At 42.8% G+C, this 26,842-nt stretch overlaps 2 protein-coding genes across 2 annotated transcripts in view; both read left to right on the top strand.

Moving 5' to 3' along the window:
• Window positions 1-10,766, top strand: part of SYK (spleen associated tyrosine kinase) — a 94,555-nt gene extending 83,789 nt beyond the window's left edge. The window contains exons 12-14 of the mRNA XM_082657288.1: window positions 5,505-5,645; window positions 7,082-7,194; window positions 9,977-10,766. Coding sequence (XP_082513414.1) covers window positions 5,505-5,645; window positions 7,082-7,194; window positions 9,977-10,049 — 327 coding nt within the window. The 3' untranslated portion in view covers window positions 10,050-10,766. The remainder of the gene's footprint in view (window positions 1-5,504; window positions 5,646-7,081; window positions 7,195-9,976) is intronic.
• A 13,013-nt stretch (window positions 10,767-23,779) lies between these two features.
• LOC309824370 (anaphase-promoting complex subunit 15-like) lies at window positions 23,780-24,094 on the top strand (the record flags this gene model as incomplete). Its single annotated transcript, XM_082657214.1, has 1 exon — window positions 23,780-24,094. Exon 1 carries the CDS (start codon window positions 23,801-23,803, stop codon window positions 24,092-24,094), a length of 294 nt encoding a protein of 97 aa, XP_082513340.1. The 5' UTR covers window positions 23,780-23,800.
• Between the last annotated feature and the right edge of the window lie 2,748 nt (window positions 24,095-26,842).

Here is a 26,842-nt window from a genome sequence, read left to right on the forward strand (position 1 = left end):
AAAACCGTAATATGGTATTAGTAAGTCTTTACCTATGAATAATTACTTTAATTGTAAATGGATGAAATTTTCCAATCAAAAAAGCATAGAGTGGCTGAATGGACAAAAAAAAAAAGTCAACTATATGCTGCCTACAAGAGACTCATTTCAACTTTAAGGACACAGAAAAACTCAAAGTGAAGGGATAGAAAAATATATTCCATGCAAATGTAAACCAAGAAGTAGCAGGTATACCTATGTTTATATCAGACAAAACAGACTTTAATCCAGAAACTGGTACAAGAGACAAAGGAGGTCAGTCATCTTATAATGGTAAAGGGGTCAATTCATTAAGAAGATAAAATAATTGTAAATATACATGTACCCAACATTGGAGAACCTGAATATATTAATCAAATATTAACATATCTGAAGGGAGAAATAGATAACGATATAATAATAGTAGCAGTCTTCAATACCCCACTTTTAACAATGGATAAGTCATAGAGACAGAAAATCAATAAGGAAACATTGGACTTGACTTGTGCTTTAGACCAAATGGGCCTAACAGAATTTACAAGAGAATTCTATTAAACATATCAAGAAGAATTAATGCCAGTCCTTCTCAAACTATTCCCAAAAATGGAAGAGGAAGAAATACTCTCAAATTCATTTTTCAAGGCCAACATTATCCTGATACAAAAGCCAGATACAAGGAAAGAAAACTATAGGCCAATATCCCTGATGAACATAGATGCAAAAATTCTCAACGAAATACTAGCAAACTAAATTGAACAACACGTTAAAAAGATCATACACCATGGTCAAGTGGGATTTATTCTTGAATTCAAGGATAGTTCAATATACTCAAATCAATAAATATGATATCCCACATTAATAGAGTGAAAGATAAAAATCATATGGTCATCTTATTAGGTGCAGAAAAAGCATTTGACATAATTCACATCATTTCATAATAAACAGTCTCAAAAAAGTCAGTATAGAAGGAACATACCTCAACACAATAAAGGCCATGTATGGCAAGCCTACAGCTAACATCAGACTCAGTGGAGAAAGGTTGAAAGTTTTTCATCTAAGATAAGGAATAAGACAAGGGTGCCCACTCACACCACTGATTAAACAGTACTGGAAGTCCTAGCCAGAGCAATTAGGCAAAAAAAAAAAAAAAGAAAGAAAGAAAGAAAAGAGAAATAAAAGGCTTATAAACCAAAATTACCTCATCTCTATTTGCAGATGACATGATCTTATACAGTTGACCCTTGAACAACACAGATTTGAACTGTGCAGGTCCACTTACACATGGATTTCTTTCATTAGTATGTACTACAGTACTACACAATCCACTATGGGTTGAATCCATGGATGCAGAACTGTGGATACAGAGGGCCAACTGTAAGGTTATATATGGATTTTTGACTGTGTGAAGTGTCGGCACCCCCAACCCCTACATTGTTCAAGGGTCAACTGTATATAGAAAACCCTAAAGACTCCCTCAAAAAACTGAAAACTAATCAACAAATTCAGTAAATAGCAAGATACAAAATCAACACACAAAAAACAGTTGCATTTCTATACACTAATGGTGAACTATCTGAAAAAGAAATAAAGGAAAAAAATCTCATTTACAATTGCATCAAAGCAATAGAATACTTAGGGATAAATTTAACCAAGAAACTGAAAGATCTATGTACCAAAAATAAGAAATTGATGAAAAAAAATTGAAGAAATGGAAAGATAACCTGTGTTCATGGATCAGAAGAGTTAATATTGTTAAAATGACTACACTACCCAAAGCCATCTATAGATTCAATACAAATCCCTATTAGAATTCCAGTGGCATTTTTCACAAAAATAGAAAAAATAATCCTAAAATTCATATGGAACCCAAAAAAACCCTGAATAGCCAAAGCAATCTTGAGAAAGAACAAAGCTGAAAGCATATGCTTCCTGATTTCAAACTATGCTACAAAACTGTAGTAATCAAAACAGTGTGGTACTGACATAAAAACAGACACATAGATCAATGGAACAGAATCAAGAAACTAGAAATAAACCCATGCATATATAGTCAACTAATATTTGACAAGAGAGTCAAGAATGTTCAATGGGGAAAAAATAGTCTCTTCAATAGTGTTAAAAAAACTGGATATTCACATGCAAAAGAATGAAATTGGACCTCTATATTATAACATTAACAAAAATTAACTCAAAATGGATTAAGGACTTGATTGTAAGACTTGAAACCATAAAACTCCTAGAAGAAAACATATGGAAAAAGCTCCTCAGTGTTGGTCTTGGCAATGATTTTTTGGATATGACACCAAATGCACATGCAACAAAAGGAGAAATCAACAAATGGGACTACATCAAACTAACAAGTTTCTGTACAACAAAAGAAACATCAACAGGATGAAAGTTCAACCTACAGAATGGGAGAAAATATTTGCAAGCCATCTATCTGATAATCGGTAATTATCCAAAATATATAAGTAACTCATACAACTCAATAGTAAAGCCCCCCGAATAATCAGATTTTTAAATGGGCAAAGGACCTGAATAGAAGTATTCTATTTTTTTCTATATTTCTATGACAAAAGAAGACATTCAAATGGCCAACAAATACATGTAAGGGTATTTGACATCACTAAGCATCAGAGAAATGCAAATCAGAACCACAATGAGATGTCTCTTCATACCTGTTAAAATAGCGATCAATCACCAAAAAGATAAGAGATAACAAGTGTTGTTGAGGATATGGAGAAAGGGGAATCCTTGTACACTGTTGGTGGGAATGTAAATTGGTGCAGCCACTATGGAAAGCAGTATGGAGTTTCCTCAAAAATTAACAGTAGAACTACTGTATCATCTGGCAATCCCATTCTGTATATGTATCCAAAGGTAATGAAATCACTATCTCGTAAAGATATCTTTACCCCCATGTTCATTACAGCATTATTTACAATAGCCAAGACATGGAAACAACCTAATATCCCTCAATAGATGAATGGATAAAGAAAATATGATACGTGTATGTGTGTGTGTGTGCATGCGTGTGTGTGTGTATGTGTGTGTTGGCTTAAAACTGTAGACAAATATATAGGATATATTCAGACATAAAAAAGAAGGAAATCTTGCCATTTGCAATAACATAGATGGACCTTGAGGGCATTATGCTAAATGAAATAAGTCAGAGAAAGACAAATACTGTATGATATCATTTATATGTGGAATTTTAAAAAGCCAAACTCATAGAAACAGAGAGTAGATTTTGGTTGCCAGGGTTTGGGAGGTGGGGGAAATGAGAAGATGTTGGTCAAAGGGTACAAAGTTCTAGTTATAAGAGGAATAAATTCTGGGAATCTAATCTGCAGCTCGGTGCCTAGAGTTAACAGTACTACATTGTATAGTACTTGGAAGTTACTGAGAAAGTAGATCTTAAGTGTTCTCACCATTACAACAGTGACAACAAAAATTAGCAATTTTGTCAGGTGAAGGATGTGTTAACTAACCTTATGTTGTAAACATTTTGCAATATATACGTGTCTCAATCATCATACTGTACAAAAGAAAGAAGCCATGTTAGAAGCAGCTAAAAGAGACTGAACACAAATGAAAAGATGGGAACATGGAGAATTTCTTTAAGAAAACAAAGTGAAATGGAAAACATTAAAGAGTTAAGCAAGATTAAAGAGAAATGATAGTGATGAAAGCAGATTAGCTCAGTGCTCAGAGAACTGTGCATGACAGCGTGAATTTGTGCAGCAGGACTGTAAATGCAAATGCCCTTTAATCCAGCAACTCCTTACAAGTACTCTACACACAGGGAAGATACACTGTCAGTAATGTTCATTCTAGCATGATGTGTAATAGCAAAAATCAGTAAACGACTTAATGACCTCTCAGTAGGAGGCTGGTTAAATCAGTTGTAGCAGATTTATGCGAAGCATACAATTAACTCTCCTAAAAGTGACTTTCTTTGCATGTGCTGACATAGACATATATCTATGACACATGGTTAAGTAGAAAAAGTAAAAAGTGCAAAATGTATATACCTATAGCTTGATTACCCCTCAAGAAAGCATATATTACCAGTTTATACTTATATGTAGATTTTTCTGGAAGGATTCAAGAAAAACGATCAAACGTGCTGTCTCTCTTGGTGAGGATTTGGAGTTTGTGGTGGAGAGAGATTCCCTTTTCATCATATTTAGGGTTTGTCAAAGGTTTATCTTGTGATCAGTTTAAAATTCAGAATAAACTTGAAATAACACACATGACTAGATTGTCCACAACTTTTGAAATCAAAATCTAGAAATAATACATAACATGAGACAGACATATAAGCAGTGTGTCATTTAGAGAAGTGCCCTAGCACCTGTGGTCTCAGATTGATATCCCCGAGTTGTCTCCTCTGACCACCGTAGGGCAACTCACCTCCCTCCCTCCACTTCAAGAGATGTCACCCAGGTTAGAGTGACTTCCATGGGAGGTATCAAGACTTCACTACACCACGCTGAACCCTAAAGCCCCAAAGAAAGAGTTTTGCTAGGCAAGATTTTTATCTCTTTACTAGCACCTGCTTTTTTAAATTAGAAAGTTTACAACTTTGTTTTAAATACTAGCAAACCATCTCCCCCAAAACAATGTTGGCTTAAAGATGTAGACAAATGTACAGTAATAGTTAAATATATTATGAACAACCTAGTATTTCTTGGAGCAAAACCATGAAGTAATATTCAGGCCTGACTCTTGCATTGCCACGCCAAGCTCCAAGAAGCTGTGAGTAGACAAAGGAAGAGGTAAGAGAAAGCGACTAAAAAATACAAAAAATTCAGTCTGAACCTTAAAAATATGTATTTACATTTTTTAAATTTAAGATGTTAATATTTAACATATTTTTAAGATTCAGACCAGTTATATACACACAGGCATTTTGTGAGTCATGATTTTATTTCTTTTTTTTAATTATGGTAAAATGCACATAACATAAATTTTACCATCTTAACTGTCTTTAAGGGTACAGTTTAGTAATGTTCAGTACATTCACTTTGCTCACAACCCATCTCTAGAATTCTTTTCATCTTCCCAAACCGAAACTCTATACCCATTAAACAACTACTGTCCATCCCACCCTCTCTCCACAGCCCCAGGCAACCATTATTCTACTTTCTGTCTCTATGAATGGGACTACTCCAGGGGCATCAGATGAGTGGAATCATACAATATTTGTCCTTTAGTGACTTGAATTGCCTACTTCACTGAGCATAATAAAGGGTAACCGCATGGTTCATCCATGTCGTGGCGTGTATCAGAGTTCCCTTCCTTCCTAAGGCTGAATGATACTCCACTGTATCAATATACCCCATTTTGTTTATCCATTCATTTGTCGATGGACATTTGGGTTGCTTCCACCTTTGGCTGTTGTGAATAGTGCTGCTATGAACAAACATGATGTCCACCATTTTATTCTTAATGAAACATCTCTTTATGTGCTTGGTTTTCAGGCCCAGACCCACGGGAAGTGGCCCGTGAAGTGGTACGCTCCGGAATGCATCAACTACTTCAAGTTCTCCAGCAAGAGTGACGTCTGGAGCTTTGGAGTGTTAATGTGGGAAGCATTTTCCTACGGGCAGAAGCCGTATCGGGTGAGCTACATTTGTTTCATTTCCTAATTAACAGACCATCAAAACAGATAAGCCCCAGATTATCTTTAAAGGACCCTGAAAATCATCAAATCTGGACACCCTTTCTGAGTCTTTATCTTTTGAGAGTGGGGGGTGAATATGATCTCACTTTATTCTAAACTGAAAGAAATATTTGAAGCTATCTGGACAGTATGTGGGGTTTTTTTAATTGTGTATTACACATATAAATATGCATAAAATATGTCAACAAAAATTCAATTAACTATCAAGTTAAGAAGGGTAAAAGGGAATTTTATTTGAGCCAAACTGAGGACTATAACCCAGGAAGTAGATTCTCGGAAAGCTCTGAGAACTGTTCCACCGTTAGAAGTCAAAGGCACAGTCATATATATTTTTGAGACAAAGGATCATACATCAAAATGACATACCGATATTTTACATAAAGGTCACTAGGGATACACAGTCCAGGTAAACATGTACAGAGGGAGCGGCAAGTCACCATGACCTACAGAGCTAGGAAAGAGCACTGTTTTTTAAAGAAGTTACAGTGCTAGCGTCAGAAGAAAGGAAAAAAAGTGATCTTTATGGTCAAACAGACACTCCCATCTTTGAGGAGCTCTGGTTAATGTGTAATGCAGATGCACACTGCACAGCAGGGAGGGAGGGAGAATGTCCAAACAAACACAGAATTTTATGTTTAATTTTTTTCTTGTCCTGCCTTAAAATATAAATTTTATTTCATCAAATGTATACCCAAATCACCACTTATTAGATTTGAAATAGAAATAATGGCTATTCCCGTTATCAAATTTGTAGCTGTTACCTTTTTCCGATTTTTTTCTTTCATATATATATATATATATATATATATATATATATATATATATATATATATATATATATATATATACTGAAAAGTGCACAAATCCTAGGCCACAGCTTGATGGATTTTCACAATTGGGACACACCCATGAAGCCAGCCCCCAAATGAAGAAACAGAACAGAAGCCCCCCTTTCCCCCTGCACACACAAAACTTACCCCAAGGGTAACCCATCTGACTTCTAGCATCATAGATTAGGTGCTCCTGGTACTTCCCTGGTGGTCCAGTGGTTAAGACTCCACGCTTCCAATGAGGGGGGCCCAGGTTCGGTCCCTGGTCAGAGAACTAGATCCCACATGCCGCAGCTAAAAAGATCCCACATGCCACAACTAAAGATCTTGCACATGACAATGAAGATCCCGTGTGCTGCAACTAAAACCCAGAGCAGCCAAATAAATATTAAAAAAATAGATTAGGTGCTCCTATTTTTTGTACTTTATATAGTTGAAATCACACAGCATGTACTCTTTTGTTTCTTTTGGGGGGTAGAATGTATTTGTTTTGTTTTGCTGCGTGCTATGTTTAAAAAGCTCAAGAATATTTTGTGTGTTTTAGGGAATGAAAGGCAGCGAAGTTTCTGCTATGCTGGAGAAAGGAGAGAGGATGGGGTGCCCTCCAGGGTGTCCGAGAGAGATGTACGAGCTGATGACCCTGTGCTGGACCTATGAGTGAGTACCCAGCCCTTCCTGCCATTTAGCCCAATGCTCTGGAGGCAGATAGAATTGCTGAGCGCTAAAAAGGAGCATGAATTCTGTCTTTTCATGAATCAGGGATGGGCTCCTTTCTAAACAAACAATGGGGGGAGAGGTCTTGCTTCCTGGACCACACACTTATATTCTTTAGTCTAAAGAGTATAGACAATTACTCTAATTCGGGATATCAAAATTTAAACGTAGATAATATTGGCCAAAGGGTGGAGGGGTGGTCAAAGTAAAAACATACGCTTAAGGGTCTGGTCTGGTGATACGTGCTATTTTGGCATGAGCGGATGGCAGAGGTACTTAGCAGGGGGATGTCATACTTCCTAATTCCTGACCACCTTTCAGAGTGAGGCATGACCACGGATGGTGGCCAGTTCACAGATGGATTGGCCAAGGTAGCACTTCCCGAGAAGCAACTCAGAACTTGGAACAGTGGCCCTAGAGTCTGCACTGAGGGGCCTCACATGGCCTGCCTGGTAGAGCACATGTGACGTTGTAGGCAGGTGATGTCCAGGGCAGCTCAGCTGGCAAGGGAAACACACTGCACCTAAGAATCAGGGACGTGGCCTTTGACCTTGCCTGGGTTTGGCAGCCTGGACATGCATCATGGGGAAACCTCCAAGCCATGGTCTCTGTCCCTCTGACACTGAAGTGTGCGTATAGCGCCCTTGCAACTTGGCAATGATTCAGGTCTGTCATCCGGGGGAGCTCATATATCTGCCAGTAGATTTGGTACTTCGAGGGTCAGGTTTGTTCTCAGATATGACAGCTGATATTGCAAGAGTATCTTCAGGATGATGGATATTTCAGGTGCTTTCAGATGCCACCTGGGATTCTGCAACACCCCGGGAAGCATCTTCCACAACTGTAGCTGGGAGTGGAAGTGAAGAATCTCATTATTATCTAGAAGTGACCCAGGGTCAGCAAAAGAGAGGGCAGTTATTTCCCTGCCACTTTCCTCATGGAGGTTACAATTCTGGGCTAGGCAAACAGGAAACAAATTAACCCCAACATAAACGCCTGATTATGTATTGTGATGGGTGCTATAGAGCAAGCTACAGGGAGCTTTGAATGAGAGTAGAGAGTTTTGGGGGGAGGGTCATACTTCCATTGGAGAGTCCATACTGGCCTCTTTTAGGGAGGGGCATTCCAACCGAGAACTGCAGGTTGAGGAGCTTGAGTGCCGGCAATGCCCCCACTAGGCACGAGGGTCAGAGCGGAAAGAGCACCCCAGACCCAGGTAGTCGGGAGTGACCAGGACGCTGGCACACACACAGGACACTTGACCACCCTCCTCTGCAGAAGCTCAGTGATGTCCTAGAGGCAACCTCACCCATGGTATAAAGGAGAGGTTCCCTGGGAAACCTGACCAGGTGTCTTTGCTGAGGGCCAGTCTGTACTCCTGTTTCCCTACACTAGTTTGTTTGCTTGGTGCTAGGCTGCTGGGTGGATGAAACCCTTATAGCAAGACTCAAAGGGACTCTTGGTGCATTTGGATCCCCATGGTAGGAGTAGAACACCCTGTTTGGCAAAGATGTTGAAGTTGTGTTCTTTGGCTTGAAGTTTAGTAGCAGGAGGGAGGCTTTCCTTCCGTGTGGACACAGGTTTCCACACATGGTCCTACATCCCAGGCTTGGCCATCACGTCCCCTCCTGCAACACAATGTGGTGGCCAGAGACATCTTCCCACAGTGAGTGTGGTCTATAGACATGACCACAGATGGCTGATATTTTTACGCAGTTTTATTGCCTGCTCTTGAAAGCTGTAGGTGCAACCATTTGTTTGATGCCCTTTGACAAGACAACCTATTTTGGTTCTGTAGAAGCCACCCTGCCCTTATAACAGTAAATGATTCTTGGTTCCCATGGGTGGTCCCTGGCTGTTCTCTTATAACTAGACTGAACCATGTGAAATCACAGTTGTTGTAGGTCAAAAAGGTTGAATGTGGACAGTTCATGCAGTTTAACCTCAAGTTCTATGTCACTTTTTGGGCAGTTTTACCCACTTGCAATATAGGCAAAACTCTTGCAAAATAAAATTAACTTCCAAGCAAGGATAGACTCTCCGAATTTTAAGAAATACTTGCTTCCAACTGATTCTGTTCAGTATGCCCATGTTAGAGAAAGCAGAGATGTCTATAGAAGTTTGTTTAGAGGTTGCAAGTTGTTAAAAAAACTTTTACCCATGGTTTATATACATCATCGCCTCACCTGCCAACAGTGACAGAAGTAAGGCCTGGCCACGTTAAGGTTTAGAATAGCAGCGTCTTTTCAGAAAATCCAGAGCCATCTGATTGGGGTGTGGGGAGGGGAAGTTTAAATTGTGTCCACATTTTTTTTAAAAAAAGATTGAGTCAAACGTTAAATATATATCTGCAGCACACTGACCAACTAAGTATTTTCAGACACGTTCTGTTTTGCTAGGTCATAAGGAGACAGTCTCTGAACCTGCGGTTAAAAGATCCTGACTTTGAGAACAAAACTTTCCCATCTTTAAGGTGGACAGGAGTCACCTGGGAACCTTGTTGAGTGCATATTGCGTTCTTTAGGTCTGGGGTGGGCCTAACATTGTATTCCCCAGAGGCTTCTGGTCAGCCACACTTAGAGCAGGGATGCAGTGTGACCGCAGGCTCATGAGGAAGTGGGGCGCCGCCACTCCACTAGCGCTTGGCCTGCAAAGACCCCTGCTGTGACCAGCACTTTTTCACAAGCATTGATTACAAACAATAATGCCTCTCTTCCCTTTGCAGCGTGGAGAACAGGCCCGGATTTGTAGCAGTGGAACTGCGGCTGCGCAATTACTACTACGATGTGGTTAACTAACGGCTCTGGCGCCCTTCTGTGGCTGCCTTTGAGCAAATGAGCAGTCGAGGGAAGACTATTCCAATGCTTTGATTTTGAGTCTCCATCTTCCTCCGCCCGGGAGAGCCAGCTCAGGTGGAATGTTCCACTGACTGTCGTTCCCCAAAGCCTGTCCTGGAACACGCCCTCCACAAAGCAACCCATCCCAGAGGAGCGGTGGGAAGACAGACAGACACCAGGACCAAGGGTCCCGTGGATTCATGTGTGTTTCTTGTCTGTGTGGCAGGTTATTTGCAGGATTTGTTTCCAAATTTCTTTGTCTTTTCAGTTCTCGGGCTCCTGGGCTGCATTTGAATACCCAGCATCACCATGGGGTGCTGAACCCTCTTGCCCATTTCGGCTGCATTTTCAGTGGCCAGAGGGTGCCCTTGGCTTGTGATGCCTGCCGTGGAGGGAAGGAAGGGAGAGGAGAAGAGGTTTGACTGCCTCCAGAACATGGCCCCTACAGGTCCCAAGACTGAGCCCTGCCACTGAAAAACATTCCCCGATAAAAGTGTTTTGAGGCTTAAAAAAATCAGGCTGGACCACTGCAATTTCTAAGCCTGTAGCCCAGTTAAGGGAAAATAAAAAGTATGGATACTGCTTTTGCTCTGTGTGTTCTGAGGCAGAAGACTCACATCTGTATGAAAAATGGAGCCTGTTGGAATGAATTGGCTTGGCTTACTTTCCCCCCAAAAGCCTCTCTGAAGACTGTACTTGACTGGAGACTAATAAATAAAGTTCTTCGTGGAGACCCAGTAGGGAAGAGGATGTCTGTCCTCTCAGGTCTGACCTAGGACAGACAGCAGGGTACAGCGGGCTGTCGTCTGCTTAGTGGGGTCCAAGCTTGCTCTCCCCTAGAGAGGGCCTGCAGCCAGAATTCCCTGACTTTTTCTGTATTCATAGTGAGGGACAACCTGGTGGCCAAGGTCATCTAAAGAGGAGTTTCTAAGGCAAGTATCAATTCACAATAAAGCCACAGATCCTGACCCTCTCCACAAGTAAACCTCATTGAGTGTGACTTTGGGTTGAAGATACAAGACCCGAGAACTTTTTTCTAGTCCCTGAGTCTTAGTTAATCCTTGGCTAATGTTTGATCTCATTGATATCAGATTTGCTGTAGCCATCCTTCTTAGGTCAGTCGAGACACATAAACTCAGACCATCTTGTCTTCAGTGGTACCTAAGACATTTTAAAGTGTACATCCAGCCTATGGCCAGAGAGGAGGCCCCACTCATGACAGGGGAGCCAGGCATGAAGAAAGGCAGCAGTCGGCACCCCAGCTTAGCCAGCAGAAGACATGGGTCCACTGGTAGAACTTGTGTTAAGAAACTTTCAGAAGCCGCCCATGCTTTTTTGCCACATGGTGGTTTAATCATCGTGTTAAAGAGAGGATCCCTGTGTGCTGAGCAGATACTCAAAACAACGGCAATGCACATGTAGAGTCCCTGAGATTATAAAGATGAGTGACACAATCTCTGTGGTCAGGCTGTTTGTAGAATCATCACAGAAAGGGCTGGATAAAGCAGTAATGGCATCTGAGAAAGAGACCATCCATACACACTGCTGAACTCCCAGGGTCCTTCTTCTACCCGCAAAGTGTGTCTGTAGCAAGGCCACACACTTACAGGAATAGAGGGCATGCATGTCATAAACATGTAGAGCTCTTGCCTTCTTTCCAGTGGGATTTTCCACACTGTCTAGCAGCTCAACACACTTCCCAGGAGTCTGAGGATGAAGAACATCTAGAATGTGAGTGGGCAAGAGATGCCCTGCCCAGGAGGCAGCCAGCACTCCCCTCCGCTCTGTCCTCTGCTTCTCCCCCTAGTGGAAAGAGGCCTGTGTGTAGAATTTTCACTGTGGCCGCTCGCCCAAGTCTTGTCTAGTGAAAATTGTGTCCTGCGTTAGAGATAACTGTTCTCCTCCCTGGGGTCACAGAGGAAGGCACATAGGGAAAGGCACCTTTGTGGAAGGATTTATGATGTAAATGAGCAAAATTTGGAAGCTTAGGGCTTACTGCAGGGCTGGGCTTTCACATGCATGCTGCCCTTCTGATGGGTCTAACCACGTCTTTACCTGGGTCTGGGCGCCCTCCATGTGCCTTCACCTTTTGGTCCATGTTTAGCAGGAACAAAAGGACAGCACATCAGACACACGGCCCTGGCCAGTACCAATTGTCTGCTGATGCCACAAACACTTTGTCACCTCAGTGGGACCAAAAGTTTTTGTAGCAGAAACACAGTTCATTCTGTGGTTAAAATAATTACAAGTGCTTTTCGTTTGAGCATGTCCTTCCCCTGCACTTGCTGGTACCAGCCTTGCCTTTGTCCTTTGCGTGGTGACTTCACATTTACCCCAGCCCAATGACTGCAACCCCACCTGGGTTTTCACATGTAGGGGTGACCGCCGGTTTATCAGGCTCCCACACTCCCAAAGAGCACACTCTACCTGTCAATCCGGGCATCATATTCTCCATTCATTTCAGAAGAGCAATCTTTTGTCACTGGACTTTTTTTCAACTGTGATTTTTAATAAAACTTTTAAATGAGCTTTGTGATGATTTTCATGGATGTGATTAAAGTATGATAGGTTATACTGTCAAATCCACGGTGCCAAACAGCATTGTCAAATGTGCAACATATATTTTAAAAAATGGTAAGTCCCCAGCCACATCCTAAAAAGATGGATGTATGCAGGCTGGTCGGAGCAGATCTGGAAGCTTCTGCCATGCACAGAAGGAAAAGGCCTGTCAAGGAGGGCCCTGGCCCGCCATGATCCTCTGTTCACGGGCAGGGGATCTGCCCAGCGAGAGCCTCACAGCTCACATCGTACACTAATGAGAGGTGGGCTAACGAGACAGAAATCCCAAAAGAGGCCAGAGCAGCATTGTGGCTGGTGAACTTTCCCTTTCTCTGTACAGATAGCTTAGGGAGCACTGGGGGTATCAAGAAAAGATATCCAGAGCCCCCATCCCCTGTTTTAAAGGAGGTTACACACATGCATGGACATCGCATACATACACATACATACACACACACACCATGTACATACACACACTGCAATAAGCACACACGCACACTGAACCTTATTCCGAATGACCACTTCAATGCCACTGTGGGGCAGACATCCTGCCTCGGAATACATGCTAGCGGATCTAGTCATCTCTCTTCTACCTGCTCTGGGCCTGGGTAAAGTACCAGAGTCTCTCCTGGCCATCAGCCTCCCTCCCAGCCCCACTAGAGGTCCTCCGGCTCCTGGCAGGCAGAGGTTTGGAGGAGACCTGGGTTGGCTGGCCTCACACTCCATTGGTGGGCCCTGAGACCAGGAGGGCCCCAGAAGGGGGATGACTGCCAAAAAGCCCTTTGGCTGGTTTCCCTGGAAGCAGGGCACAACAGGTGGTCTCCGGCACTGACCTTGGGCGAGTCATGCAAACTCAACCTCCTGATGTGCATGACTGCAGCTGAGGGTTACCCACTGACCTACGATGACATGTGTAAGTGCTGGCCACAGAGGCCAGGAGCCATATTCTAAAAATACCAGCGGGCCCCACAGCCTGTGCTCCCAAGAGCAATGGGCGACCTGGTCGATGGGGATTCTGTAGGCCAGCAGGTGGCACTGTGTGACAGCTCAGGCAGTGACTTCTTCAACCCCAGGGAGGGCGCAGAACCCAGGTAATCACATGTTTGTGATCCTTGGAAGCAGGGATGTGAGATGGCTTTGTCACCAAAGTGAGCTCGGGCAGAGAGAGATTTTAAGACCTGCCCTTGTCTTTCCAAGGGGAGGAGGGGACTTCAGAACCAGCCAATAAACACTTTCTCTTTTTAGAAGAAGCACCCATTAGACCTTGTCTGTCCTGAGCTGCTGTTAAGATGAGAGCTGCTGGGGCACGAAGGAAAGGGGGGCGGCAGAGAACAGCTGACTTCCTGTAAGCTTGGGTGACTTCTTGTCCACTCAAGAGTTCCATTTCATTGAAATTGGCCCATTCTGGTGTTGTTGACTGGAGGAAGAGAATGTGTTTTTCCCATCCCACCCACACAGGCCAAACCGAGGGGTCTGAAAACTAACCCCCCATATGGGGGGGAGGGGGCTATGAATGACATTGCTATAAAGAAACGTATCAAATGACCACCTGATACATGGAAGTGACAACTCGTGTGACCCTGAACTGCCTATCAATTTGTAGAACACCTAAGGCCAGGAGCATGAGTGGCTCCCAGCTTCTGAAACATAAAGCTGATTTTCAGAAAAATGAAAATAATTTGAAAGAGCCAGAAAGAGATTCTAGTTCAGGACAAACGATGCTGCCATTTCCCACTTTATGCAGCAGTTGCTTCCATCTAGACACTGGCTTGTGGCCTCAGGGTGGAATTTGTCCCTGCTTCAGGGAAAGCAAGTCCTCCTGAATCACGGCCTTTCTCAGGTATTGGGAGCCCAGCAGAGGCAAAGCACAGTCAGGCCCCAGGCCCTACGCCGTTTCCTTCTCCCTGCTGTCCATCCAAAGAAAAACTGGAGAAACAGCTCACAGGTGTCTTCCTGCAAACATGAGTCTGGAAGACAGAGCTGTGCTCTGCACCCAGCAGTTCCCTGATCAAATAACACTGCTGAGTGCATTCCCACGTAAGGACTCTGGTGCCCCATTAGCCCAAAGTTCAAGGAATAAAGTGCAACAAAGACCTTTTCACACATTTTTTTCTAGCTCATCATTTTCCCGGCTTCTTTGACCACAGAAGCACTATTGTGCTCAATGCCTACTAGCAAGACCAAGCTGGTGTTCCTCACAGACTTTAGGAAATGCCAGACTTACCACGCAGGAGGGAGGGATCTCTACAGTGGGATACTGTGCACTTGTGGAAACGTAATTCTGTCCCTGAGATCATCCAAGGAAACAGTTACCCTGTTCTTATTAGCTGAAAAACCAGCCCTGTCCTGTTCTCAAATGTGGGTTATTTATACATCATGTTCCCTCTCTCTCTTTCCTTCTCTCTCTCTCTCTCTCTCTCTCTCTCTCACATACACACACACACAAACACAAACACACATACACACAACACTGGGACACATATAATCAATCTTTCCTTCCAAGAAAAAGAAATAAAATGATAGCATTTTGATACAGAAGGAGGACCCAGGGCACATAACTTGATGTTTCATTACATAGAGCTCTTTTTAAGACCACTTATTTATTATTTTGTAGTTTTACAAAATTAACCTACATTAAGAAAGTACACATTTCCAGAGCCACCACCACCAAATCCAGCAAAAATCCACCTGGACACCCAGCACGTCCTGAGCTGATTCAAACTTGTCCTGTGCCTGTTTAAACTCATGATCTCACCATCTGGGCACTTCCAGTCACTGCCCCTTTATGGGGCATTAGCTGACCAAGTGATGCTCTCAGCCCACATGTTACTCAGCTGAGGACATTTCCAGGAGCTATTTTCTCAGCGAGGCGTTATTTTACCCAAGTCGTGATTCATGAGACTTTATGCCTTTGCAGTCTTTGAGGTCTTCAAATGACTCAGTTTTCCATGACAACAATTCAACTGTGGAACAGTGAGTGGAAATTGTATGTTGTTCACAAACAACTCTTCCTCGTTCATAAAAGTAAAGAGCCAGTGTCTAGTACTGTTTATTCTGCATAGCACATATGAAATGACACCATGAATTTCTATAAACCACCAAGGATGTCAAAGCTCTTTGGAAGACAGCACTGTTAATACCCACAGCTTGTGAACAGTTGCTCTGAGTCCCTCCTCCCCCAACATGGGGGAAGAGGTGGCACCTCAGCTTCACAGACAATGAACAGGAAAGGAAAGGTAGGAAAGATCATTGATCAAGAAAACCATTTGGAAAATAAAAAAAGAAAACCATTTGCGGGACCTTCAAGATGGCGGAGGAGTAACATGTGGAGATAACCTTCCTCCCACAAATATATCAAAAATACATCTACATGTGGAACAACTCCTACAGAATATCTACTGAATGCTGGCAGAAGATCTCAGACATCCCAAAAGGCAAGAAAATCCCCATGTACCTGGCCATGTGGCTGACAGGGTCTCAGTGGCCCGGACTGGTGTCAGGCTTAAGCTTCTGAGGTGGGAGAGCCGAGTTCAGGACACTGTACACCAGAGACCTCCCAGCCCCATGTAATATCAATCGGCAACAGCTCTCCCAGAGATCTCCATCCCAATGCTAAGGCCCAGCTCCACCCAATGGCCAGCAACCTCCAGTGTTGAATCCCCCATGACAAACAACTAGCAAGACAAGAACACAACACCACACATTAGCAGAGAGGCTGCCTAAAATCATAATAAGTTCACAGACACCACAAAACACACCACCGGACACAGCCCTGCCCACCAGAAAGACAAGATCGAGCCCCACCCACCAGAACACAAGCACCAGCCCCCTCCACCAGGAAGCCTACACAAGCCATGAACCAGCCTTAACCACTGTGGGCAGAAATCAAAAACAAAGGGAACTATGAACCTGCAGCCTGCAAAAATCAGACCCTAAACACAGTAAGTTAAGCAAAATGGGAAGACAGAGAAATATGCAGCAGATGAAGGAGCAACATAAAAACCCACCAGACCGAAGAAATGAAGAGGAAATAGGCAGACTACCTGAAAAAGAATTCAGAGTAATGATAGTAAAGTGATCCAAAATCTTGGAAATAGAATAGAGAAAATAAAAGAAACATTTAACAAGGACCTAGAAGAACTAAAGAGCAAACAAACAATGATGAACAGCACAATAAATGAAATTAAAAATTCTCTAGAAGGAATCAATGGTAGAATAACTGAGGAAGAAGGATGGATAAGACAGCTGGAAGATAAAATAATGGAAATAACAGCCAGGGAGCAGAATTTTAAAAAAAAGAATGAAAAGAATTGAAGACAGTCTCAGAGACCTCTGGGACAACATTAAACACACCAACATTCAAACTACAGGGGTCCCAGAAAAAGAAGAGAAAATGAAAGGGTCTGTGAAAATATTGAAGGGATTATAGTTGAAAACTTCCCTAACATGGGAAAGGAAATAGTCACTCAAGTACTGGAAGTGCAGAGAGTCCCATACAGGATAAATCCAAGGAGAAACACACAAAGACACATATTAATCAAACTATCAAAAATTAAATACAAAGAAAAAATATTAACAGCAGCAAGGGAAAAGCAACAAATAACACACAAGGGAATCCCCATAAGGTTAAGAGCTGATCTTTCAGCAGAAACTCTGTAAGTCAGAAGGGAGTGGCAGGACATATTTAAAGTGATGAAAGGGAAAAACCTACAACCAAAATTACCCTACCCAGCAAGGATCTCATTCAGATTTGATGGAGAAATTAAAACCTTTAAAGACAAGCAAAACTTAAGAGAATTCAGCACCATCAAACCAGCTTTAAAACAAATGCTAAAGGGACTTCTCTAGGCAGGAAACACAAGAAAAGGAAAAGACCTAAAAAACCCAAAACAATTAAGAAAAGGGTAATAGGAACATATACATCGATAATTACCTTAAATGTAAATGGATTAAATATTCCAACCAAAAGATATAGACTGGCTGAATGGATACAAAAACATGACCCATATATATTCTGTCTACAAGAGACACACTTCAGACCTAGGGACACATACAAACTGAAAGTGAGGGGATGGAAAAAGATATTCCATGCAAATGGAAATCAAAAGAAAGCTGGAGTAGCAATTCTCATATCAGACAAAATAGACTTTAAAATAAAGACTATTATTAAAGAGACAAAGAAGGGCACTACATAATGATCAAGGGATCAATCCAAGAAAATATAACATTGTAACATTTATGCACCCAATATAGGAGCACTCGATACAGAAGGCAAATGCTAAAAGCCATAAAAGGGGAAATCGACAGTAACACAATCATAGTAGGGGACTTTAACACCCTACTTTCACGAATGGACAGATCAACCAAAATGAAAATAAATAAGGAAACACAAGCTTTAAATGACACATTAAACAAGATAGACCTAATTGAAACTGATATTTATAGGGCATTCCATCCAAAAACAACAGAATACACTTTCTTCTCAAGTGCTCATGGAACATTCTCCAGGATAAATCATATCTTGGGTCACAAATCAAGCCTTGGTAAATTTAAGAAAATTGAAATCATATCAAGTACCTTTTCCGATCACAGTGCTATGAGACTAGATATCAATAACAGGAAAAAAAACTATAAAAAATACAAACACATGGAGTCTAAACAATACACTACTAAATAACTAAAAAATCACTGAAAAATCAAAAAGGAAATAAAAAAATACCTAGTAACAAATGACAATGAAAACACGATGAGCGAAAACCTATGGGATACGATAAAAGCAGTTCTAAGAGGGAAGTTTACAGCAATACAATCCTACCTCAAGAAAGTAGAAAAATCTCAAATAAACAACCTAACCTTACACCTAAAGCAATTAGAGAAAGAAGAACAAAAAAACCCAAAGTTAGCAGAAGGAAAGAAATCATAAAGATCAGATCAGAAATAAATGAAAAAGAAATGAAGGAAATGATCTCAAAGATCAATAAAGCTAAAAGCTGGTTCTTTGAGAAGATAAACAAAATTAATAAACCACTGCCAGACTCATCAAGAAAAAAAGGGAGAAGACTCAAATCAATAGAATTAGAAATGAAAAAGGAGAAGTAACAACTGACACCACAGAAATACAAAGAATCATGAGGGATTATTACAAGCAACTATATGCCAATAAAATGAACAACCTGGAAGAAATGGACAAATTCTTAGAAAAGCACAACCTTCTGAGATTGAACCAGGAAGAAATAGAAAATATGAAAAAACCAATCACAAGCACTGAAATCGAAAATGTAATTTAAAATCTTCCAACAAACAAAAGCTCAGGACCAGATGCCTTCATAGGCGAATTCTATCAAACATTTAGAGAAGAGCTAACATCAATCCTTCTCAAACTCCTCCAAAATATAGCAGAGGGAGGAACACTCCCAAACTCATTCTACAAGACCACCATCACCGTGATACAAAAACCAGACAAAGATGTCACAAAAAAAGAAAACTACAGGTCAATATCATTGATGAACATAAATGCAAAAATCCTCAAGAAAATACTAGCAAACAGAATCCAACAACACATTAAAAGGATCATACACCATGAACAAGTGGGTTCCCAGGAATGCTAGGATTCTTCAATAGATGCAAATCAATCAATGTGATACACCATATTAACAAGTTGAAGAATAAAAACCATATGATCATCTCAATATGTGCAGAAAAATCTTTCGACAAAATTCAACACCGATTTATGATAAAAACCCTTCAGAAAGTAGGCATAGAGGGAACTCACCTAAACATAATAAAGGCCATATATGACAAAGCCACAGCCAACTTCATTCTTAGTGGTGAAAAACTGAAACCATTTCCTCTAAAATCAGGAACAAGACAAGGATACCCACTCTCACCACTATTATTCAACATAGTTTTGGAAGTTTTAGCCACAGGAATCAGAGAAGAAAAAGAAATAAAAGGAATAAAAATCTGAAAAGAAGAAGTAAAGCTGTCACTGTTTGCAGATGACATGATACTATACATAGAGAATCCTAAAGATGCTACCAGAAAACTACTAGAACTAGTCAATGAATTTGGTAAACTAGCAGGATACAAAATTAATGCACAGAAATCTCTTGCATCCCTATACACTAATGATGAAAAATCTGAAAGAGAAATTAAGGAAACATTCCCATTTACCATTGCAGCAAAAAGAAAATACCTAGGAATAAACGTATCTAAGGAGACAAAAGAACTGTATGCAGAAAACTATAAGACACTGATGAAAGAAATTAAAGATGATACAAACAGATGGAGAGATATACCATATTCTTTGATTGGAAGAATCAACATTGTGAAAATGACTATACTACCCAAAGCAATCTACAGATTCAATGCAATTCCTATCAAACTACCACTGGCATTTTTCACAGAATTAGGACAAAAACTTTCACAATTTGTATGGAAACACAAAAGACCCCTAATAGCCAAAACAATCTTGAGAAAGAAAAATGGAGCTGGAGAGATCAGGTTCCCTGTTTCAGACTATACTACAAAGCTACAGTAATCAAGACAATATAGTACTGGCTCAGAAACATAAATATGGATCAATGGAATAGGATAGAAAGCCCAGAGATAAACCCATATACCTATGGTCAACTTATCTTTGATAAAGGAGGCAGGAATATACAATGGATAAAAGACAGCCTCTTCAATAAGTGGTGCTGGGAAAACTGGACAGCTACATGTAAAAGAATGAAATTAGAACACTCCCTAACACAATAACAAAAATAAACTCAAAATGGATTAAAGACCTAAATGCAAGTCCAGACACTATAAAACTCTTAGAGGAAAACATAGGAAGAACACTCTTTGACATAAATCACAGCAAGATCCCTTTTGACCCACCTCCTAGAGAAATGGAAATAAAAACAAAAATAAGCAAATGAGACCTAATCAAAATTAAGAGCTTTGCACAGCAAAGGAAACCATAAACAAGATAAAAGACAACGCTCAGAATGGGAGAAAATATTTGCAAACGAAGCAACTGACAATGGATTAACCTCCAAAAATATACAAGCAGTTCATGTAGCTCAATATCAAAAAAAAACAAACAACCTAATCCAAAAACGGGCAGAAGATCTAAATAGACATTACTCCAAAGAAGATATACAGATTGCCAACAGACACATGAAAGGATTCTCAACATCACTAATCATTAGAGAAATGCAAATCAAAACTACAATGAGGTATCACCTCACACTGGTCAGAATGGCCATCATCAAAAAATCTACAAACAATAAATGCTGGAGAGGGTGTGGAGAAAAGGGAACCCTCTTTCACTGTTGGTGGGAATGTAAATTGATACAGCCACTATGGAGAACAGTATGGAGGTTCCTTAAAAAACTAGAAGTAGAACTACCATATGACCCAGCAATCCCACTACTGGGCATATACGCTGAGAAAACCATAATCCAAAAAGAGTCATGAACCACATGTTCATTGCAGCTCTATTTACAATAGCCAGGACATGGAAGCAGCCTAAGTGTCCATCGACAGATGAATGGATAAAGAAGATGTGGTATATATATATACAATGGAATATTACTCAGCCATAAAAGGAATCAAAATTGAGTTATTTGTAGTGAGGTGGATGGACCTATAGTCTGTCATACAGAGTGAAGTAAGTCAGAAAGAGAAAAACAAATACTGTATGCTAACGCATATATATGGAATCTAAAAAAACAAAAAAAAATGGTGCTGATGAACCTAGGGACAGTACAGGAATAAAGACGAAGACATAGAGAATGGAATTGAGTACTAGGGGAGGGGCAAGTGTAAGGTGGGACAAAGTGAGAAAGTAACATTGACATATATACACTACCAAATGTAAAATAGATAGCTAGTGGGAAGCAGCTGAATTGCACAGGGAGATCAGCTCGGTGCTTTGTGACCACCTAGAGGGGTGGGATAGGGAGGGTGGGAGGGAGATGCAAGAGGGAAGGGATATGGGCATATATGTATATGTATATGTATAGCTGATTCACATTGTTATACAGCAGAAACTAACACAACACTGTAAAGCAATTATACTCCAATAAAGCTGTTAAAAAAAAAAAAAAAAGAAAACCATTTTGTTGAATTCGAGTCCTTCTCGGGTGGGTTGTTCCAGATAGAAAGTGATTTTCACCGAAGTAGGCGAGTCATCTGCATCTGCTGTGCAGGACGCGAGTTTTCGATTTCATGATGCACCTGGAGATGCTTGGAGAACATGCAGAGAAGTGTCTCCTCTCATACTGAAGGCATCTGGGAGAGCAGGACCCCTGGACACTGGTTGTGTTCCCAGGGATGCCAGGGAGCTTTCTGCCTGCCAGGGTGCCCAGGTGAGCAAACTTACACTGCAGCATGCTGCCACCCCCACTACCTGTCAGAATTGAGGAGCACGAACTGCCTGATAAGCCTCCAGCCTGCTCCATCCTTCCCCACCTCTTCTTACTTCTGTCAGCATTCAACCCTGAAGAAGAAAGAAAAGAGGATGCTTGATGAAGCCAATCCCATTTACCAGCACTTTGTACCTCACACGATTATGAACATGGCGGGGAAATCAGAAAAAAAGTGACCTAAACACACAACGGGTATCAGGACACTAGGACCCGAGCAGACTCTCCTTGGCTCAGAGATGAGTTCTGTCCTGAGATGGACAGAATTGAGCAGAGGAGATCTCTCCAAAGAAAAGGGCTGCCGGGGTAAAGCATAGCATGGAACAGAGAGCCACGTCAATCGACTTTACTCTGCAAGCAAAACTTTTAGACATTTGTTCATTCTGGGACACTCTTCTCTTCAAGTCAGTACGACATCCTTTCCTGAACATTCTGCGATGAGAACTCGCTGGCTAAAGTGCCAGAGAGTTCATTCTATTCCGAATTCCTACTTCTGTATGTTATCGTTTGGAAACACAGGGTCCACAGTTGGCTCATGGGACCTGTATTCTTTTGTAATGTTTCCCCAGGGATTCTTTGTGTGTATGTGTGAGTGTGTGTGACTCTGTCAAACAGGTGTCTGTGTCTATTCTTTTTTTCAGAACTTCCTGTACTTTTAATGTTCTTCTCAACATGAAAATAACTCTCTCTTATTAACCAGCTTGAACTGCTTTTCCCCTTTCAGTTCTCAGTGTGTAGAACAGGTTTTCCCCGCTTACCTGCATGGACCTGGGGCCTGACGCACTGTTACTGACGTCTTCGAAAGAGCCAAGTATTTCAGTGCACAAGGAAAGGTCTGCTTTCCCTGCACTGCGCAGAGATTGACCCCCTGCTCTGCGGTGAGAGGGTGGGGTGGGTGCTGGGAAGCCCCAAGTCAGGCGAGAATCGGGTCCACCGAGAGCAGGGGGCATCCTTTCCGGACCTGCAGGTACTTCTTCAGTGGAACTTGGACTTTTGCTGCAATTCCCTGTCCTCCTGCCCCTGAGGAACCAGCCTAACCAGCAGAGCGACAGTGCACGGCACTTGGAAGCCAACCATGGCCCAGGTTTTCCCAAAGACAACTCCCTGCATGGTCAACAGGGAGGGGTGGACACTACTTGGTCCTTGGGTGAAGCCTCAGGCCACTGGTGATTCTTGGAGGCTTCATCAGGAGAGAAAACAAAGTTAGACTACTTATCCACATCACTTGAGGGTGGAATTAGCGTCTGTGGGGGTCATAGTCTTCCTCTCTCCCCATTCTCAGCTTTTGGAGAGCACCCAGTGAGCACTCACGGGTCAGAGAAATGAATGTCTCTATGATGCCCTGCAGCAGCCCATGGGTTGCACCTCTGACCACTGAGCACCAGCACGCAAAGGGCTTTATAGTAAAAAATTCAAACAGTGTGTGAATGCCCAGAGCATTGCTCAGGCACACAAATGGTTCAGCCTGCTTTGGTAGACTAGGTATGTGCAGTGTCATTTTTGAGCCCTCTGTAATAGAAGTTGCATTTGCATAATACAGCTGGCAAAGCCTTTTCAGATATATTTTCTATTTTAAGCCTAAAAACAACCAAATTTTGAAAGTGAAGTGCTTCTGGGTTGCCGCCAGCTGCCACCTCACGGTGCAATGAGGAAACTGAGTCTTGGAGAGGTTAAGTGACTCGGCCAAGGTCAAACAGCTAGTAAGTGGTGCAGCCAGGACTCAAACCCAGTCTAGAAGCCATGCGCACCTTGTTCCCCTCGCCCTTCCCCTGTGTGACTGAGACATTGTGGTTTAATCTGGATCGACCCTGTGTGGAGGAGACAGGGCTGCAGCAGCAGGAACAGCAGCATCAGGCCTGGCACTGTGTTGACGAGGAAGATGAAGATGAAGATGGTGAAGAGGACTCAGAGGTTGATGGGGACGCGCAGGGCATGGATGAGACGAATGGCTACAATGAGTCACCCGATGATGGAGAGGTCAGTGAGGTGGACATGGAAGGCAGCTCACAGGATCAGGACCACTGGATGATCTAGGGAGATTCCAGGCCCGCCCAATCTATCCTGGATGCCCTGCGGAACCAGCTGATCACCCAACACCCCCCACACCGACCCCAGTGCCTGAAAGCTCACCCTCGGGCACCTCCTCAGCTGCTGCCAGCACCTGGTATCCTCAGCCCCTCCCAGCCCATCAATCTGCCCTTGCATCCCCACGTTTCTGGCCAGTACCTCACTCCTTGGTTGCCAGACCTAGTCTCTTTCTAACTCTCTTTAATAAAGACACAGGACTGATATAAAAATAAAAAAAACAACCAACTTTTGAGATAGCTGTGATTATTAACTCCTTATTTTACAAATGAAAAGTCCCTGACTCAGAAAAGAGCACCCAGAAAGTGGCCAGCCCAGATGTCTTTGTCTAATACCACTGGGTCCCAGGACGGACTGCACAGCAGAATCAACTGGAGCCTTAAAAAGGCTCATGTCCAGGCTGCGTTCCCAGAGCATGGCTGCATTCCTCTGAAATGGGGCCCAGGGAGGTCCAGGCATTGACAATATTTAAAAGTACAATCCATTCCCATTGTGTGGCCCATCACTGGTGCTCCTTTTTATCAGGGCTCTGACTTAGGGGACTTGGAATCATTTGGGATCCTGGGACAGGAAGTTAAGGTCAGAGCCTCCCTTGAGTTCCAGCAGGTTGGGTTTCTCCAATGAAGCCAAACAGCGTGGACCGATGTTTTCTACGATGGGTCACTGAACACCTGCCAGGACAGTCCTCTAAGAGGTCCCTGCAATCCCAAAGTGGCCCAGTGAAGAGTGAAGGTCTAAAATTCTCTTGGCTGGTAGAAGTCTGACTTCGTGGTTCTCCCTGTTAAACTTCATCACTTTTCTGTGATGTGGGTTCCAACTTTTCATGGAAGAACAGGGAACAGCCTGTCGGTGTTGGTCAGCAAATTGGGGAATAGCCTGTGAACTGAGCTGCCTCCTTCACTCCCTCTCTGCTGGCAGAGTCTGACAAATAGGGGGATGGGGTTTGGGGGACCTGAGAAGGCGTCAGGAGCTGTTGTCAGCTCAGGGTGGCTCAGAGGAACCTGTGAGGTTCAGGCCTCGCTCAGGAGAAGAATCTGGGAGATCTCAGCCTCGAATGCATGAGCCTTAGCACCTGGGTCCCCAGATGACTTGCAGGATGCCCAACAATGAGCAAAATCCACGGTAATTTCAGCTTGAAGCCGTTCCCTTACAAACATCCCGGTGGAGGTCCACATCCCTGAAGCCCTGGAACAGGGGAACCGAATACCTTTTATGTCTATCCCAGAGGCCAGGGCGGATTCAGCCTCGTGGAGTCTGAAGCTCACACGCAGGGTTGTGGAGCCGACTTTAAGAAAGAGATTTCATCGGAACCACCAGAGTCGGCTCTGGCCCAGGTGTGCTAAGACTGGTCCAAAGTGCTGGGAGATATAAAATGTGCAATTCTGCATACTGAGTGTAAGATGGCTACAGGTTTGATGCAAGAAAATAGGAATTCTGGTAAATTCCATTAATTCCCATCAAAAAGAAAAAACAAAAGCATGGTGCAATCATATGAATGATTGTATAAGCCTCACTGTGCAGGGCGTGTGGCTGCCAGGGGGATTCACCTCACAATAAGGACCTCCCCTCCTCCCACCATGAGGAGGTTTTCTCAGACACGCTTCCAGCCCTGCACGTGGCCACCATATTCCTCCTGCAAGTCCCCCCCCACCAATCCAGTGCTAGCAAACAGGACACTATCCTATCACCTGTGACCTTCCCGTCTCAAACCACGTGCTCAGTAGAATGGGTGGTGGCCTTGGCTGCCTGGAAGGCTGGCAGTGACCTAAGTATACATGGAAGACGCAGGGAACCAAGCTACTCTGCTGCAGGGAGCCCAGGCTCTCTGCATCCCTAACTTGGCTTTCCTTTCCCAGAATTTTAACAGTGCCCATGGCTATTCCAATGCTACCCAGGAACATGGAGGGGAAAGAGACAGCTGTCTTGAGAGATTGTAGATCAAATTTCTTACTTGGGAAAACTTTATGTAAAAACATAACTACCTTGCTAGATCCTCTCCAAGGATCTTGGAAGGAGCCCATGCAAACCCCAGGCCCTGAGGATTATACGAATTATAGATAGCTGCATGGTGAACGCATCTCTGCCAACAGCCAATACGATAGAGAGAAGTTGGGTGTTGGGAGAGAGAGAACAAGAGAGTGAGAGAGCGAGAGAGAGAATGGAGGAGGGAGGGAGGGAGGGGAGAAACTGGGTGTAGGTGGTGTGAGAGGAGGTGGGCGAGTAGTGCCAAAAAAGAGGAGAGAAGTCACCTGCTAGGGCCACACTCTACTGTGGGTTCTGCCTGGACCCTTACTACCCCCTCTACACCCCCAAGCTGGGCCCCCTGGAGCTCAGCCCCATCAGGACATCATCAGGCTCTGAGAAGGGCCACTCCTGGCCCCCACATTCTCCATCCTCCTTTTCACCAGGTCACACCACCTGTGGATGAAACTAAGGCCAGATTCATAGAGACAATGGTAATGTCCCTGGCTCCCGGCATTTGTGAACGCCCCGTCTTATTGCTGAGCGCCCCAGGGTCTCACATGTGGCCCCAACAGACTTTGCAATCCCTGGCCAGGGACGATGATGGGCATTCAGGAGAGGCTGCCCTGGAGTCCATGCAGGGACCAAGGCCCAGTGGGGCTGCTCCTGGCCCATGTCTCACAGAACAAGAACCAAATTGTGTTCTTCAGACTGCCTGCCACACCTGTCTGCACA

This window comes from Grampus griseus, assembly GCF_964374135.1.
Source record: "Grampus griseus genome assembly, chromosome: 6".
Lineage (NCBI taxonomy): Eukaryota > Metazoa > Chordata > Mammalia > Artiodactyla > Delphinidae > Grampus > Grampus griseus.